Source organism: Phalacrocorax carbo, chromosome 3 (genome assembly GCF_963921805.1).
Source record: "Phalacrocorax carbo chromosome 3, bPhaCar2.1, whole genome shotgun sequence".
NCBI lineage: Eukaryota > Metazoa > Chordata > Aves > Suliformes > Phalacrocoracidae > Phalacrocorax > Phalacrocorax carbo.
The window spans coordinates 129,623,068-129,641,259 of record NC_087515.1 but is presented as its reverse complement, the minus strand read 5'-3'; the positions used below and the strand labels follow the sequence as shown (position 1 = coordinate 129,641,259).

Sequence of the window (18,192 nt, the reverse complement as noted above, 5' to 3'; positions counted from 1 at the left end):
CTCTTCCCTGCTTCCCCTCCTCTCCCCCTGCCCCAGACCACCCCCTTACTTTAATTCTAAATGCAGCTCGTGCTGTTATTGCTATGGTGTCAGTGACAACTCTGTGACTGCAGTCAACAAAAGACAGATGTATGATTTCTGGATGGTTACAGGGTTCACAGAATTTGTATTCTGTACTTGAATCATCATTAAAAAGTGTTCTTTCTGGGTACGTTATGTTAGGCCTGTTTCCTCTTCCTTGCTGTCTTCTCCCTGCTTGTGTCAAGAAATACCCAGGATGTTAATGCTACAAAAAATGGACTTAGGCCTGGAGAGTTTGTCCAGATGTTTTTTTCTCTAAATTCTGTTGCTTTTAAGGATTTCTGGCATCACAATATCCAGCCTCACCTCTGGAACAGTTCCAACACAAGGGTGGTTTGATATACCTTGCTATAAGAAATTGTGTGCATAGTCATTATTCCACTTAAGGTCATTAGCCTCTCTGTGTTTTAGTAATACAGAAAGTTGGTTATGTGATGTTACATGATGAAGATACTTAACTGGACACTCGCCTTTCCACTCTCCATACTTTTGTCTGCTTTCTTTTTACAGACACTGATACAGGTACTAGATATTCTTGTGTTCATCACCCAGCATGTCTTTGGTGAAAGTTCCTTTGATGAGGAATGTCAGCGATGACCCTGGGACTGGCTCCCCTGAGCAGGGATAGGAAAACAAAGGTGCAAGTCTTACTGCGATATTACATCATCTTGTCTGTGTTTCTTTACAGTGTGTCGGGGAAGGGAATCCTGTCTGGCCATGCAGATGGAACCATAGTACGCTTCTTCTTTGATGATGAGGGCTCAGGTGAATCACAGGTACCAAAAGTCATTCTTCAATGAGCAAAATTCCTGTTTGTACAGCCTACTCCCCAGCTGAGGAGCTCTGGAAAAGGCACAGGCGGTAGAGGGAGTGCAAGTCTGGAGAGGAGCTGCAGTCTGTGCTTGCTAGTATAGGTTTTATGGAGCATTGATGAAGACAGAAGAGTGACTAGATGCTTTGAAATGCACTGAATGTGGTAGTAAGAGGGGAAGTTATGGTTTTGTGTATGAGACATAAGGCTTTTCAGGCATCTGGAAAGATCTGATGCTGGAGTGTCCAGGCAAATGGTGCTTGAATGGGTAGGGTTCCAGGGAATAGCTATTGTCATCTTCTCACTGAGCAATGTATAGTTATCCTGGTTAACCCTGAACCCCAAGTTCACACTCTATCTACGGACAGGATACTCTGGGCACCCAGCATTTCTCCTGAGCCTCCTGCTCCTCCCCAAAAGGAGTAGACTCTGTGCTTCAAGCTGTGGTGAAGGGAATGATATTCTCACTCAGATCTTTTCTCTCCAGCTGCAGAGTTTGAGCATGCCTCCTCTCTAGCATGATATGCTGAAGGCCCATATATACTCTGCTACGTTAAGGGTGCATCCCAGTCTAGTTAGTGGTACTGGTCTTCTTACTGGCATCAGGAATCTTCTCTCCCACTTACATGAACGGAATAGCTGATACATCTCTCAGTGCTGGTTTCTGTCTACCTTCCTACAGACTGGGGCAGGCAGACAAAGCAACCCTTATGAACTGGACTTCACAGAAGGGCCTCATAATGGTCTCAGTGTGATAGCTGAAGACAGAGGCCAGTTGGGGGCTAGAGCCATTCACATTTTCAGGATGCTCTTTCTTGTCTAATGTAGGGTAAGTTGGTGATGCATCCCTGTCCTCCTTATGCCCTCGCCTGGGCTTCCAACAGCATCGTGGCTGCAGGCTGCGATAAGAAGATTGTAGCTTATGGGAAGGAGGGCAATGTGATTCAGACCTTTGACTACAGCCGGGACGCATCAGAGAAGGAATTCACCACAGCAGCTGCCAGTCCTGGCGGCCAGTCTGTTGTCATTGGCAGCTATGATAGGTGTGGTGCCTGATGGTAAAGTCTCCTTTTTATAGTGCTTTCTTCTTCAACCATATACAGTTCTTCATGTCTCTGCTTTCTCATCTCTTCTCATAGGTTAAGGGTTTTGAACTGGAGCCCACGCCGCAGTGCCTGGGAGGAAGGCAAACCCAAAGAAATAGCTCACCTCTACACCATCACAGCGTTAGCATGGAAGAGGGATGGTTCGCGGATCTGTGCGGTTTGTATCATCAGTCAGCAACTTGAGCCCATGAGGCAGACACCAGGCAGAGTCTTGTGCGTGCTCCTGAGAACAAAGTGATGTGATACAGGGAGGGCTTATGAGAGTGGTCACACCATCACCCAGGTGTGCGAGGCAAGGTGCCCGGGCGGAGACCTTGTGCAAGGGACATCGCTGCAGTCACATGGCATAGATGTGCAGTGTGCAGAGTAGGACGCTGGAAAATATCATGGGCGTTTGTGTAACGGCTCATTGGCAGCAGCAGTCCTTTTTTCACAGAAGCATAAGGTCAGCATAGCTTCTCTAGGGCAGTCTCATGAGAATTCTTTCCTCTGACCACCTGTAAGCTGCAGTATAAAAACCAGTCTTATACTCTATGTGCTGTGTTTTCAGTTCAGAGTTGTCCTTCTTGTATTCTCAGCCACTGGGGCTTGACCTGCCCTTCTCTATTAAGTTAAATAATTCTTTAAAGCTCTTTAAATCAACCTTTCTGCAAATCTTTCTGTATTGAGTTGAATAACTCCTTAAAGCACTTAAATTATTTAGGGAGGTTGCTATTTACAACTTTTCTGTAATAGGTTTTGCATCTTCTCATGTTCATGTTCATGTTCTCATGTTCAACAAAATCAAGAATCCTTGAAATATTTTCAGAGAATTTTCAGAGAATTAATTGAACATGTGAACAATTACTTGTAAAGAAGGGGAAGGGGCTAAGGAATAGGAGAGCAGTGAAAGGAATAGGGATGTTATAAAGAGATAAAGGTAGAAGGATTCTGCTGGAAGGGAGGAGAGCTTGGGAGGCTGGGAGAGGGAGAAGTGGGAAACTAGAGGGATAATGGGGAAGATGAGGATAAAGGTGATATTTAATCCCTCCTCTTGCTCTGCCATGTATGTGGCAGTATTTGGTAAGCTCTGTTTCTCTGAGAATTTCTCAGTCTTTCTGTTCTCTGAAGACAGTCAAGATAGGGCTGGTCCTCATGCATCTTGGGGTCTTGCAGTCTTGTTTCCCAGAGCAGCGAGGACCTGTGGATTTCTGTCTCACCTCTGATCCTCTTCATGTAGTAGGGTCTGGAATACCTCTCCTTAACAGGTTTCACTGACTGTGTGCAATGTGTTTGTTTCTGCAGGGCACTCTGTGTGGAGGAGTTGAACAATTTGACTGCTGCCTTCGCAGAAGCATTTACAAAAATAAATTTGAAATTACATACGTGGGACCAAGCCAGGTAAGAGAATATCCAATGACGTAATGTCTCTTGATGAAAAAGGTATACTTACTGAAGCTAGACATATTTGGAGTTCTTGGTGCCATCAGCTTCTTTCCTGTCCATCATCTGCCTCCAGTCCCTGGCCCAACCATTCAGATTCCTTGTAATCAGCTGAGGGAGCCCTTTAAATTCTGTCATTAGCTTCAGGCCCAATAAAACTATACTTGAGAGATTTGGGAATGATGCTGTCTTTATCTGAGTCCATCTACCTCACCCTCTCCTCCCTTCAAAGCAGCTACGCTGCCTTGAAAAATATGCACCAAAACTGCCACAGCAAATTACCAAAGTATTTTAGGTACACATCTGCACCTACAGTTTGTTCGTGGCAACTTGTCAGGAAAGGCACAGGGAATATTCCAGGGACGGGCAGGGCTGGGTGGAAATTGGCTAGGTGCAAAGACAATGGAGTTTATGTCCTAGCTTGTGAATTCTTGTGGGATACCTCCATGCCAAATGGAGTCTCCTTTAGTGGTTCAATTTCAGCCAACTTTACCTGGCTCAAAATCAGGTAGTAAGGGTGAGCTAGCAGTCTAGGCACCCCTCTGTAGTCAGTGGAGAGAGAGCCAGGACTCTCAGAGGGTAACTCATCCTTGGGGGCCTGAGTAGTCCTCCAGTAGCGCTAGAAACTTCTAAATGGCAGAAGTGAGGATCCCACACTTCTACTACAGTTGTCGCCCCATACAAAAGGAATGGTAAGGTTTCTTTGAAAAGCAGAGTGAAATGATGTGAAGGGACATCTAAATACCCAAATATCACCTGTTGCATGAGCTTCTGTGGGGCAAGAAGTCTGTGTTCTTCCTCTGTGCATGGAAAAAGGGCCTCATATCGCTTTTTCCCACTTACTCCAGGTCATTGTGAAGAACCTCTCAACAGGAAATCGAGTTGTGTTGAAATCCCAGTATGGTTATGAGATTGATGAGGTGAAGATCTTAGGGAAAGACAAATATCTGGTGGCCCATACCTCAGACACGTTACTGCTGGGTGACATCAACTCCAACAAGCTCAGTGAGGTACTGGAAAACCTGTAACATTTCCTGAGTGTCAAATGCTTAACTTTGTAACTCAAAGGACATGTTTTCTGCATGGGAAAGGGACCTTGGGAGGTCCCTTAGCTGTTTTGCTAAGTCTCGTTGGAATCTCTGTTTTCATTTACGACTGTCTCTCACCCTTTCACTGTGCATCTGGCTGGGTTGACGAAGGGAGAGCAGTGCATGTTGTCTATCTCAACCTCAGTAAGGCATTCAACACTGTCTCCCATAGCATCCCCATAGGAAAGCTAAGGAAGTGCGGGTTGGATGAGGGGACTGTGAGGTGGGCAGAGAACTGGCTCAACAACAGAACTCAGAGGGTCATGATCAACGGGGCAGAGTCTGGCTGGAGGCCTGTCACTAGCGGTGTTCCCAGGGGTCTGTGCTGAGTCCAGTCCTGTTCAACATATTCATCAATGACCTGGACAATGGGACAGAGCGTCCCCTCAGCAAGTTCGCTGATGACACCAAGCTGGGAGGAGCGGCTGATACACCAGAGGCTGTGCTGGCACCCAGCGAGACCTGGACAGGCTGGAGAGCTGGGCCCAGGGGAGCCTCAGGGAATTCAACAGGAACCAGTGCAGGGTCCTGCCCCTGGGGAGGAACAACCCCCCGCACCAGCACAGGCTGGGGGGGACCTGCTGGAGGGCGGCTCTGCTGAGAGGCCCTGGGGGTGCTGGGGGGCAGCGAGGTGACCCTGAGCCAGCACCGGGCCCTTGGGGCCAAGGGGGCCAGCGGTGCCCTGGGGTGCATGGAAAGGCGTGTGGGCAGCAGGGCGAGGGAGGTTCTCCTCCCCCTCTGCTCTGCCCCAGTGAGGCCACATCTGGGGTGCTGCGTCCAGTTCTGGGCCCTCCAGTTTAAGAAGGACAGGGAACTGCTGGAGCAAGGCCAGCGCAGAGCTGCCAAGATGATCAGGGGCTGGAGCATCTCCCTGGTGAGGAAAGGCTGAGAGAGCTGGGCTTGTTCAGCCTGGAGAAGAGAAGGCTGAGGGGGGAATTCATCAATACCTATAAATATCTAAAAGGAGGGTGTCAGGAGGATGGGGCCGGGCTGTTTTCAGTGGTGCCCAGCGCCAGGTCAAGGGGCATCGGGCACAAGTTGGAACATGGGAAGTTCCACCTGAACATGAGGACAAACCCCTTCCCTGTGCGGGTGCCAGAGCAGGGGCACAGGCTTCGCAGAGAGGCTGTGGGGTCCCTTCCCTGGAGACATTCACACCCCGCCTAGATGTGGTCCTGTGCCCCCTGCTCTGGGGGTGCCTGCTCAAGGAGGGGTGGGACGGGATGAGCTCCAGAGGGCCCTTCCAACCCCCACCGTTCTGGGATTCTGTGATTTTGTAACAAAAGCAGCAGCTCACCACCTACCCAGATATGGTTTCACAGATGTTATCTTCCTCCTCCTCTTCCTCCTCCTGGCGAAGAAAGAAACAGAACAAAACAGAACACCATGACACCTCGCTGCCTGGGCAGGTCTCCACCATTCTGTGATTCTGTGATCTGGTAAAAAAAGCCTGGCATCACCTTATTAGAGGTCTCTTTAAGCCTTCCCCTCTCCAGGCTGAAGAAGCCCAGTTCCTTCTGCCTCTCTTTGTAGTGCAAGTGCTTCAGCCCTAACCATCTTGATAGCAGTCTGCTGAGCTTGATTCAGTTTATCAGTGTCTTTCTTGTACCAAGGGGCCCAAAGCTGGATGCTGTACATGTGTACATTCCAGATGTGAATGTATGAATCTTAGTGTGTTTAAAAAAAAAAACTCAGAAAAAAACATTCATGGCTGCAGTACCACAGCTTATGCCAGTACCATTTCTGGTACCAAACAATTCATACAAAACTGTCCATACCCTGAACCTCACAGTGCACTGAGTGCTGAGCCTATGAGCCCAGCCTGCAGAACATGGGCAGTAGGTTAGTGTCCGATAGAAGTATTAAATAGGCTTCAGGATGCATGTGCTTTGTTCACAGAGGTATCACATACTTCTAATCAGGCCAATAGTGTGCTAATCAATCTAGCAGGAGCAGGAGCTCCTGATTACAGATCTGAGTTGAAGGATACTGACACTTGGTAATCTAGCTGAAAATCTGTCCAGACTAAATCTCCCAGGTTTCTGTACATCATATTGCTCAGAGGCATTTTTCCTTCAGTTGCACAGCTATTCTCCTTATAAAGAATAGAGTTGTGAATAGTCATTTACCATCTTGCTGTCTCACTGGAGTTTTGTTGAAGTAGTTCCTTGGAGCTCTTGCTCTAGGAGGGAAACGGACAGCTGCAGCCTTGACTTTAGTTTTCTGCCTTTCTGACCACATGCCTGTTGTGATCGCGGTACTTACGGCATTATCCAGCACTCTTCTCTAATTCCAAATCAGCTCGTCCCCCACTGGCACTATGCTGAGCAGTCATTGCTAACATGACCCCAAAACAGACAGTTTTCAGCTACATGTATGTTCTGCCCTCACAAATGGTAGTACTGATTCTGTGGAGAAGATTTACAGAGGCAAAGAGGCTGTTTGGGGTGCTTTTTGTAATAAAGTTAGTCTGAGGAAGGTGGAGAAGTGCCTGTGAAAGAATAGAATCATAGAATCATAGAATTGTTAAGGTTGGAAAAGACCTTTAAGATCATCGAGTCCAACCGCTAATCTGTCACTGCCAAGCCCACCACTAAACCAGATCCTCAAGTACCACATCTGCTCTTCTTTTAAATATCTCCAGGGATGGAGACTCCACCACCTCCCTGGGCAGCCTGTGCCAGTGTTTGACAACCCTTTCGGTGAAGAAGTTTTTCCTAATATCCAACCTAAACTTCCCCTGGTGCAGCTTGAGGCCATTTCCTCTTGCGCTATCGCTTGTTACTAGGGAGAAGAGACCAACCCCCACCTCGCTACAACCTCCTTTCAGGCAGTTGCAGAGAGCGAGAAGGTCTCCCCTCAGCCTCCTCTTCTCCAGACTAAACACCCCCAGCTCCCTAATAATAGGGTAGAGCGAGTACATTGGTCAGATAAAGGCCTCTTGTCCAGAAGGCAGTAAGATACTACACAAAGAGAACAGGAGTCTGAAGCAGAGGTTAAAAAAAGGAGAGGGGAGTGAGGAACTTGCAAGCTGGGAATGACTGAACAACAGTGTTGACAGCTGAAGTGCTGGAACATGATCCCTTCTGTTCTGTAATTCTTGCTGTCTCTTGTGGGAGCTGTGAATTGGACAGTAGACCACAATGCCTGCAACCTGGTCCCTCCAGGAGCTGCCAGCCTGGCATTTGCTCACTCCATTCCATTGCTTTGTAGGTAGCCTGGCAAGGATCTGGAGGGAATGAGAAGTTCTTCTTCGACAATGAGAACGTAAGTTGGATGGGAGAGGATGCTATCTATGAATGGTGAGTAAAGCAGGGTGTACACCAGCAGAAGTGTCATCTGCACTTCTGGAAAACCCTGTTTCTCAGCAGCTTCCTGGACTTACCCTCTCCATGCAGATCCTGATATACTTCCTCCCCGTACTTGCCTTTTCCACATGCCAGGTACAGAACAAACTCAGTGTGTGGACTGTCAAGTTATACAAGTCATAACCCTATAGGAGAGAGGAGCAATAAAAGAGCAACAGCCACAGAGGATGTTAGAGGTGCAGAATACAGCTGTCAGGGTGATAGGACTGCAGGACTGATAGGCCCAGAACTAAAATCCCCAACTCTGAGGAAAAGCTGGCAATCACAAGAGGAAGCCAAGGACAATTCCTTACTGATCCCAGAGGGTTTGAATTTAGACTTGTGTGCGGCAGAGTTCTTTTCTGCACACCTCACTGGTAGGTATGTGTGCTTACCGGGCTTTTCTGTAAGTTCATATTCCCCTCTCGCTTTCAGGTCTGCATGATCTTTAATGCTGGAGAGCTGACACTAGTGGAATATGGAAGCAATGACATCCTGGGGTCTGTCCGCACAGAGTTCATGAACCCTCATCTTGTCAGGTAGGTGGCCTGCCTGCGTGTGTGGCCAATACAGGCATTTTGTGAGAGCGACCTCAGATAGATACACTTGGACATGTCCCACTCTGCAGAACACAGCCCCGGACACTGACCTGAGTAATCTGCTTCTGACAGTGACCAATGGTGGGGTTTCGTTGCTCGGTTACACTTAATGGTTGTAATGTTTTAGAAGCACAAGAGACACTTTTCCTCTGATACATGCTTATTGAAGGCTATTGCTGAAGAGGGACCTCCTGTGCATGTACTCAGGCGTCTCTGCATCCAGCTAGTCCTAGTACAGCATTATCAGGGACTCTAGATGCCAGTAGGACCTCCTCCATCCCTCTGAAGTACCATACTCCATTTTCTGATTCGAGAGAAGGAAGAATAATGGGCCGCGTGGAGACGGAAGCAGTGTTACTAATTTGCTGTTGGGGACCATGGTTCCAGAGGGCAGCTTCCAGAGTGAAGCCATGAATCAGAAAGGTTTGTTCTCATTTGAGGCAGCCATAGGTACTGTGCAAGAGTCACAGGTCAGAGAACTGCAAGAGGCTCCATGTGCTTGGGGAAACTGCAGGTAAGTCTGGGAGGGACTACATGATTCAGTCCTGTGAATTTAGAGAGCAGTAAAAGTAACAGTCATAACTTCCTTCAAATAATAGTGTCCGTATCAATGAGAGACGGCAGAGAGGCGTGGAAGAGAACAAGAGACTGGCTTATCTGATAGACATCAAGACTATAGCAACAGGTGATGTAAACCTCCCTCTCTTGTATTTTGCCAGCCTTCCTGATTCCTTTCTATTTTCTGTGCCAGGCAACATATCCCTGAAGGCCCTTTTTGCATTCACTTTACCAAGCAGCAGATTGCTGAAGGCCCCCTCTGCATTCATTCTGCCTGGCAGCAGACCTCTAGAGACCAGGCTGCCTTGCTGCTGGCTGGCTGGCTGGCTGGTGTGGACACAGCTGTGGGGTGGCTGTGACTGTGTCCTGGGCCTGAGATTCTATGCGGTTCAGCAGGACAGTTATTGCTGCCTGCACTGCCTGTGATCTGTGCATGCTCACAGAACGGTGGAGGGAGCTACTGCTGTTAATAAGGCATCAAGATAAAATGTCACTGCAGTCTGCTTTTCACATCACAGTGTGTTCGCCAGCAGGTCCTGCCCGAATTAAGTCCCAGGCACCTAATCCCCATGGGAAAGCATTGAATATTCAACACTTTGGGGCACATTAGGTACTTACATTCTTTCCTTTCTTTCCTTCCCAAGTGGACCTTGTTGGTGGCTACACTGCTGGCACTGTCAGCCATGACAGCAAGGTTGATTGGCTGGAGCTGAATGAAACAGGCCACAAACTACTCTTCAGGGACAAGAAGTTGAGGGTGAGGCGGATACATCTGGGGGAGTGTAGCATGCCTGGGGAGAGGTACAGACAGATATGCCTGAATGGAGGGAGGGAGGTGAGATACATATCTGAAGTACTCCTGATTTTTTTGACCACTCCTTTGAGGAACACAGACCATGTTCAGATTGCATGAGCTGGCAGCATTGCATGTTTGATCTTGAGTCATAGCTAATGCTGAAGGTAGTTACTAGACATCTTGCTCTATCTGAGAATCACAGAATCACAGAATCCCAGGTTGGAAGAGACCTCAGGGACCATCTAGTCCAACCTTTCTAGGAAGAGCACAGCCTAGACAAGATGGCCCAGCACCCTGTCCAGCCGGCTCTTGAAGGTGTCCAACGTGGCCGAGTCAACCCCTTCCCTGGGGAGATTATTCCAATGGTGACTGTCCTCACTGTGAAAAATTTCCCTCTCATGTCCAACCGGACTCTCCCCAAGAGCAACTTGTGTCCATCCCACCTTGTCCTCTCCATGGGACTCCTGGTAAAAAGGGAGTCTCCATCTCCTTTGTAGCTGCCCCTTAAGTACTGGTACATGGTGATGAGATCCCCTCTGAGCCTCCTTTTCTCAAGGCTGCACAAACCCAGCTCTCCCAGCCTACCCTCGTATGGCAGCTTCCCAGTCCTTTGGTCATCTTGGTGGCCCTTCTCTGGACCCTTCCAGCCTGTCCACATCCTTTTTGTACAGCGGGGACCAGAACTGCACACAGCACTCCAGGTGTGGCCTGACAAGTGCTGAGTAGAGTGGGATAATTACTTCTTTCTCTCTGCTGGCGATGTCCTTTTCGATGCAACCCAGCATCCTGTTGGCCTTCTTGGCCACAGCAGCCACTGATCGCTCATGTTGAGCTTCGCCCCACCAGGACCCCCAGGTCCCTTTCCACAGAGCTGCTCTCCAGCCAGGGGGATCCCAGTCTGTGCTGCACTCCCGGATTATGTTTTCCCAGGTGCATGACCTTACACTTGTCCTTGTTGAACTTCATAAGGTTCTTGTTATCTCACTCTTCCAGCCTACCCAGATCTTTCTGCAGAGCAGCTCTCCCTTCTGAAGTGTCTACTTCCCCACTCTATGTGGTGTCATCTGCAAACTTCATCAGGCATTGATGAGATCCCCCCCTCAGCCTTCTCTTCTCCAGGCTGAACAAGCCCAGGTCTCTCAGCCTTTCCTCACAAGGGAGATGCTCCAGCCCCTGATCCCCTTGGCAGCTCTCCGTTAGACTTGCTCAAGCAGTTCCCTGTCCTTCTTAAACTGGAGGGCCCAGAACTGGATGCAGCCCCCCAGATGTGGCCTCACTCAGGCAGAGCAGAGGGGGAGGAGAACCTCCCTCACCCTGCTGGCCACACGCCTTTCCATGCCCCCCAGGACACCGCTGGCCCCCCTGGCCCCAAGGGCCCGGTGCTGGCTCAGGGTCCCCTCGCTGCCCCCCAGCATCCCCAGGGCCTCTCAGCAGAGCCGCTCTCCAGCAGGTCCCCCCCAGCCTGTGCTGGTGCGGGGGGCTGTTCCTCCCCAGGGGCAGGGCCTGGCACTGGCTCTGGTTGAATTCCCTGAGGTTCAACTGGGCCCAGCTCTCCAGCCTGGCCAGGGCTCGCTGGGCGCCAGCACAGCCTCTGGTGCATCAGCCGCCCCTCCCAGCTTGGTGTCATCAGCGAACTTGCTGAGGGGACGCTCTGTCCCGTCGTCCAGGTCACTGATGAATGTGTTGACCAGGCCTGGCCCCAGCACAGACCCCTGGGGAACACCACTAGTGACAGGCCTCCAGCCAGACTCTGCCCCGTTGATCATGACCCTCTGAGTTCTGTTGTTGAGCCAGTTCTCTGCCCACCTCACAGTCCCCTCATCCAACCCGCACTTCCTTAGCTTCTCTATGGGGATGCTATGGGAGACAGTGTTGAATGCCTTACTGAGGTTGAGATAGACAACATGCACTGCTCTCCCTTCATTGACCCAGCCAGTCACACCATCACAGAAGGCTATCAGGTTGGTCAAGCATGGTCCTGCCTTGGTGAATCCACGTTGAATGCTTCTCATAACCTTCTTGTCCTCTCCATGCCTGGAGATGACCTCCAGGATGAACTGCTCCATCACCTTTCCAGGGATGGAGGTGAGGCTGACTGGCCTGTAGTTCCCCAGGTCCTCCTCCTTGCCCTTTTTGAAGATTGGAGTGACACTTGCTGTCCTCCAGTCCTCGGGCACCTCTCCTGTCCTCCGTGACCTTTCAAAGATGATGGAGAGTGGCTCAGCAAGAACATCCACCAGCTCCCTCGGGACTCGCCGGTGCATCCCATGGGGGGCGCGTGGATTTGCGAGGATCCAGTCTGCACAGTGATCTCTGACCCGATCCTTCTCAACCGATGGCAAGTCTTCCTTTCTCCCGATTTGTCCTCTCTTCTCTGGGGGCTGGGATGCCTGAGGGGCAGCCTGAGCAGTAAAGACTGAGGCAAAGAAGGCATTCAGTAACTCCACCTTCTCTGCACCCTGTGTCACCAGGGCCCCTTCCTTGCTCAGCAGTGGGCCCACTGTGTCCCCAGTCTTCCTTTTACTGCTGATGCATTTAAAGAAGCCCTTCTTGTTATCTTTGACATGCCTTGCCAGATTTAATGCCAAGTGGGCCTTGGCCTTCCTCGTCGCATCTCTGCATACCCTGACAGCACTCCTATATTCCTCCCACATTGCCGGTCCCTTTTTCCACATACTGTGAAGCTCCCTCTTCCATTTGAGTTTCTCTAGAAGCTCTTTGCTCATCCATATGGGTCTCCTGACTCCTCTGCCTGACTTCTTCCTCCTGGAGACGCACCGATCTTGAGCTTGGAGGAAGTGGTCCTTGAATACTGTCCAGCTCTGCTGGACCCCACTGCCTTCCAGACCCGTAGCCCATGGGATTCCTCCTAGCAGGTCTTTGAAGAGGCCAAAGTTGGCCCTCTTGATGTCCAAGGTTGTAACCCAACTCATAGCCCTGCTTCTGCCTTGCAGTATCCTAAACTCAGTCATCTCATGGTCACGACAGCCAAGGCTACCCCCAACTCTCACATCCTCACCCAGCCCTTCCTTGTTCATTAGGATAAGGTTGAGCAGCACATCTCGCCTCGTTGGCTCCTCCACCACCTGCATCAAAAAGTTGTCCTCGATGCTCTGCAGGAACCTTCTGGATCATGCATGGCTCGCCGTGTTGCTTTTCCAGCAAGCATCAGGGTCGTTGAAGTCCCCCATGAGGACAAGGGCCTGTGATTGTGAGGCTACGCAGGCATTTCAGAAAGGTGCTTGAGGACACAGGTTTCCCCAGAGGGGTGTACAAGGACCCTCTATAGCCATGCAAACCCTTGAGGTGGTTGGTCTCCTCGTTGCCATCGTATGACGCCACCATGGCACCTTTATCATGGCTCAGGTTGTCCTGTCTTACTCCCCCATTGTATGTGGTGGCATTAGCATTGCCAGTTTGTCCCCCTCCCCCGAGTTCCTCAGTTTAAAGCCCTCCTTGCCAAGTTTGCCACCTGCTGCCAAAGATTCCCTTGCCCCTTCCCAACAGGTGGAGTCCATCCCTCCCTAGCAGCCTATGGTTGTTGAAGAACATCTTGTGCTCCTTTTGCCACAAAAGCATCCTGAGAAAACAACATGACCCTCTTCATAATGGTGTAATTCACATCTAGAATTTCTGTGCAGGTGTCCCAGGTGCTGTGGCAGACCCCAGCTATAGCACTGCAGCTCATCAGGGGATGGTTTTAATTGCTTCAGACTTCAGATCCCATTGGGGGCTGTCAGGCTGCAGGAGAGTATTTCCACACTGGCTGTACCTCTCTCCGTAGCCAAGGGTGGGTGAAGTGTTATGTTCACACATGCATATGTGTTGAAATCCCTGAGAACTTTCTCAGCCTCATCTCAGAAGAAACTCTGAATTCAACCCTCGCATTTCAGACAGGAACCCCAGGCTTCTTCACTGAGCTGCTCCTCCTTCGTCATTTTTGACAGCTTGACCCCTAAGATTGTGTCATAGACTGTAGGGGGTGCAGAGATATCTTCCTCCTTGGGAATCACAGATCTCCAATTAATGAGCTGTCTGCTTGTTATCAGTCACACACAGGCTGATTCATTGCTGCCAAGCTTATCAGCTGGCAACCAGAGTGCTCAGCTTTGTAGCCAAAGATTGCAGTGCACACATCTGCTGCCTCACAAGCTCTTTACCATAGACTTCTCTCACAAGAGTGTGCTGGAGGTAGGCTTTCTTGCACAAAGACTGTATTTCTGGTTCTGGGCCATCTCAGAACAAGGACTCCTACAAATACTTTTGACTCCAGAGAAACAGAAGGAGCAGCCCAATGTGGATTTGCAAAAAATGTAATGCCTCCCTCTGCAGTAGAATAGAGTGCCTCTCCAATCAAGACCCTCTTAACTCTCAGAAGGAGGATTGTTCCATGTCTACAGCTCTTAGGATACTACTTTCACATATCCATAAAAGTATCAAACAAGAAAGAAGTTTGCTACAAAGGAGGCTGAATCACTGCCAGTAGCAAGGGCATCCACCTCTTTGGGCTCTGCTGCACTGATACTCTTCAGAAGGGTACTAGCAGTGACGGCAGCCTGCACCAGATGAAACAGGCTTCTATTTGTAAGTGGTACATACATTTCCACACGCCTGTGTATGTCCTATCATGTGAGAAGAGAGAACTTTCTCAGCAACATACCTTTTTATATTTATTTCTGCAGTCTTGTTTAGTTCTAATTCTAATTCGCTGTCTCAGCAAGAGGCAGTGGCATCATCAAGATTGCTGTTGCCTCTTCTGGCTCCTTTTCAGACCTCTCAAGGGGCTACATCAGCAGCCCCTTCATTAAATACTGCCACCAGCCTAAATCTGACAGTACTATGATTCTCCTAAGCTATGTCTGTACTTATTTCTCCAACCAGTTTGGTACAGACTGAAACAGCGACTTTCTTGGTCTCTTTTCACTGGTATATCGTGAGAGTAGCACAATTCTCTCTTCTTTTTCTCATCTCTGCTATGTGAGGACAATTATGACGAGGAGCAGAGACAGCCTAGGACTTTGAAGCTACAAGGCATCATACATCTTTGTTATGCCACGTGCAGGTTACACCTTCCAAATTGTCAGGTTTGTTTCAGGGCAGTATTTTCTACAAACACCCTCTCACCTTGCTGGCAACAGTTCTTGCAATAGGACTTCACCCAGGATGGACAGTTCAGCCCAGAACTGCAGAGGAAGGCCCTTCTTGGTCCCCCAGTTTGTTTGCATGAAGGACTTAAGAGGCTGTTCTGTTCCAGCTCTGCAACCGAGGGAACTGAAGTAGCACAAGGCATATTCTGGTTTATATACTTATGTGCGTAGCAATAAGGAAGGCAGGATCTGAGCATGCTGCTTAGAATACTGCAAGGGTGATGTGTGTAAATAACAGTGTGGAAGTGTGGGTTACGTATCTTGGAAGACGTCTGGTTCCTGGTTGGTAATAACTGTTTACAAGATGCTTTCTCAGATGTTCCTACCGTGTTCACGTGACCTAGCAGCCCAGCCATGGGACCAGCTTAGCCTTTTTCTCCTCTTCCCCCCTCTAGCTGCAGCTCTATGACATTGAAAGCAGCACCAAGACTACCATTTTGAACTATTGCTCCTATGTGCAGTGGGTCCCAGGCAGTGATGTGGTGGTGGCCCAGAACAGAAACAGCCTCTGCATTTGGTATAACATTGATGCTCCAGAGCGAGTCACCATGTTTCCTCTGAAGGTAAAACTCTGGAGACTTTGATTACCTCTAGCAGTTTCTGTGACTTCTTGCTCACCTGTGTGGGAATAGTCAGGGTAGTGTTGTGGAAGGGAGACAGACGGAGCTGCTAGTTTCTCCTGGACAAAATATGAGCTCATCTGTCAGCTTTGTGGCAGGCATTTCTGGCAGAAGATGGAGGCAGTTAATACACCAAAGAGTTGTTCAGTGGCTTTTGCCTTCCCTCTGGTGAGATAAGGATGACATCTGCTTGGTATGAGCTCATTCAGCAGGAATTAAATCAGCAGAGCTGTCACAGTGCTGTCCCTCACATCCCTGCTACCCCACATACTTTAGGAGACCATGGGAGTGTTGATATCTGGTACTCTTTCTAGGGGGATATTGTAGACTTGGAACGGAATGATGGAAAGACTGAAGTGATAGTATCTGAAGGGGTGAACACTGTGTCCTACACCCTGGATGAAGGCCTCATAGAGTTTGGAACTGCCATTGATGATGGTGATTATCACAGGTAAGTGCTAGATACACCTCATGGTGATGGCAGGCAGCCCGCTTCACGTAACAGACATCTCAGTGTCAGCAATCCACGAACTACAGCAGCACAGCTTTCCACACAGAGTTGAAGTTTAGGCTCCGAGCATGATGTTGGTGCCAGGTCTGGCTATAGTGTGCAGCAGAGTCCTTCAGGAGTGAATATTCAGTTTTTTCATCCCCACAGCTCTGTGGTTTCAAACTCTGTTGCACAAAACTGGCCAGTCTGGTCCCGTTGACACTGACAGAAATTCACTGAAGGCAGTTTTCACTTAACTGCAGTGAATAAGCATGTCTTCCATAGCAGCCAGATGTGAAGGGGTACTCAAGCACTCTTGCTGGTGCCCCTCCAGGGATGGCGACAGTGTCATGAAAATATTCAGGAGCTGTGCAGAGTAAAAACTGACTGCCTGAAGCAGTCATGGCAGCGACCTGGGCATGGCTGACATTGTTCTAGGACTTTAAAATTGACGACGGAAGAAAATTTCACATGGTCATAGCACTGATACCACTTAAGAGACTTTGCACCAGGGGCTTACTTCAGGCACAACACTTTGGACTAGCCCCACACTGCTACAGCCTTCTGGTGACCATATGCCTCTAAGTACCTTAGCCTGGATAGGGATCGCCCGCATCGCTGAACTTTTCCCTGATGTGTCAGGCCCTGCGTTACACAATCCTCTTCAGAACTGGTCGCACAAAGCTTGCTTTGTTTTCGGCGCAACTCTTGTTAGGAAGCTCCTGTCTCAGCCCAGGATTCTCCTCAGAGGGCTCTTCTATTCTGTTACTGAAAGTCTGCAAATCTCTCTGTCCCAAGGGCTACTGCGTTTTTGGAGACACTGGAAATGTCCACAGAGACAGAAGCCATGTGGAAGACCCTAAGCAGACTGGCTTTGGAAGCTAGACAGCTGCACGTTGCAGAGAGGTACAGGAAGAAGCTATAACATCTTTCTGGCTGAAACACTCTCTTTGCTGAACCCCTCACAGAAACCAGGGTCTAACTAAAATTGTGACTTTCTGTGTGGCCTGGAAGATTCACTGCACTGAAGAATTAAGTGTTCTCTATTCCAGGCAATGGCTTCTCCCTTTCATCCTAGAGGGTAATGCTAGAACTGGGGATGGGGAGACATCACTCTGTAGCAAAAATTTTTGCTGATGTCTTCAGGGAGCTGACAAACATGGACAAGCTCAGCACATCTCTGAAGCATGGGAAGTGAAGCATGCGCACTATTTATGCCCATGGCTGATCCCATGAAGGGATGCTAGAGGGCACATCTGAACATGGGTCTTGGCAAAATCCTTCTCTTGAAGCAGGGCTACCTCACCTCGCCAGCTTGCAGAGCTGGGTCTGCTGCCCAGGTTCTGATTTGCTTTTCTTGGACCCAAAGTGGGCAACAAAACCCAGTTATTGACTGACTAAATGCTTTGCTCTTTCCAGGTGCTTTGCAGCTCTGGGCAACGTGGCAAAGGCTCGATTTCTGCATGAAACCAATACCATTGCTGACCAGGCAGCTCAAGAGCATGTGAGTCAAACTTTTTCAGCTGTGCAGGGCAGTTGCTTTCCTGTAAACACTTCCATACACTTTATCTTCTGTGTCCATGATCACCAGTATCCTGCTACAGACTAGAACCTGGTCATGTAGAAACTGCTGACATAATCCTTCATCCACACCTGCCAGGTCCCTCTTCTGGCTAGTCATTTCATATTGCACCCATCTTGTCACTTCTGTGGTTCTCATCTGTCTTCTTCGGTTTCTGTAATGACAGACCCCACCTGCAGTCACCTCCTGTGCACCATTCCAGAGCCTATTCTTTCACTCAGCAAACTGATTGAGCTAACTGATATTGTCTGCAGGGTGGGGATGGTACAGACCATTATCTGGTGCGTGCCCGCTTGGCCATGCTAGACAAGAACTACAAGCTGGCAGAGATGATCTTCCTGGAACAAGTGAGTAAAAGAGCAAGGAGCAGAAAAGGTCTCATTTATTTCTGAGCAGGGATATTTGTTCCCTGATGCGAAAAAGGAAGAGGTTGCTTATTCCTGGGAGAAGAGTTTTTGCTCTGAAATAGGAGATATTTCTTGTTCCAAGGTGTAGGATCACCCTGAGGTGCATGAAGAGGGTGAGGGAGGATGTATATTCACGTA

At 49.2% G+C, this 18,192-nt stretch overlaps 1 protein-coding gene across 4 annotated transcripts in view; it reads left to right on the top strand.

The window, feature by feature from the left end:
- The window catches only part of IFT172 (intraflagellar transport 172), a 44,781-nt gene that overhangs the window by 5,658 nt on the left and 20,931 nt on the right, over positions 1-18,192 (top strand). For all 4 annotated transcript variants that reach the window (XM_064448484.1, XM_064448483.1, XM_064448485.1 and 1 more), the window contains exons 7-20: positions 770-857; positions 1,721-1,935; positions 2,032-2,155; positions 3,283-3,378; positions 4,269-4,430; positions 7,722-7,775; positions 8,291-8,394; positions 9,054-9,139; positions 9,657-9,769; positions 15,351-15,518; positions 15,890-16,026; positions 16,864-16,971; positions 17,485-17,569; positions 17,902-17,994. In XM_064448484.1, coding sequence (XP_064304554.1) covers positions 770-857; positions 1,721-1,935; positions 2,032-2,155; positions 3,283-3,378; positions 4,269-4,430; positions 7,722-7,775; positions 8,291-8,394; positions 9,054-9,139; positions 9,657-9,769; positions 15,351-15,518; positions 15,890-16,026; positions 16,864-16,971; positions 17,485-17,569; positions 17,902-17,994 — 1,633 coding nt within the window. The remainder of the gene's footprint in view (positions 1-769; positions 858-1,720; positions 1,936-2,031; positions 2,156-3,282; positions 3,379-4,268; positions 4,431-7,721; positions 7,776-8,290; positions 8,395-9,053; positions 9,140-9,656; positions 9,770-15,350; positions 15,519-15,889; positions 16,027-16,863; positions 16,972-17,484; positions 17,570-17,901; positions 17,995-18,192) is intronic.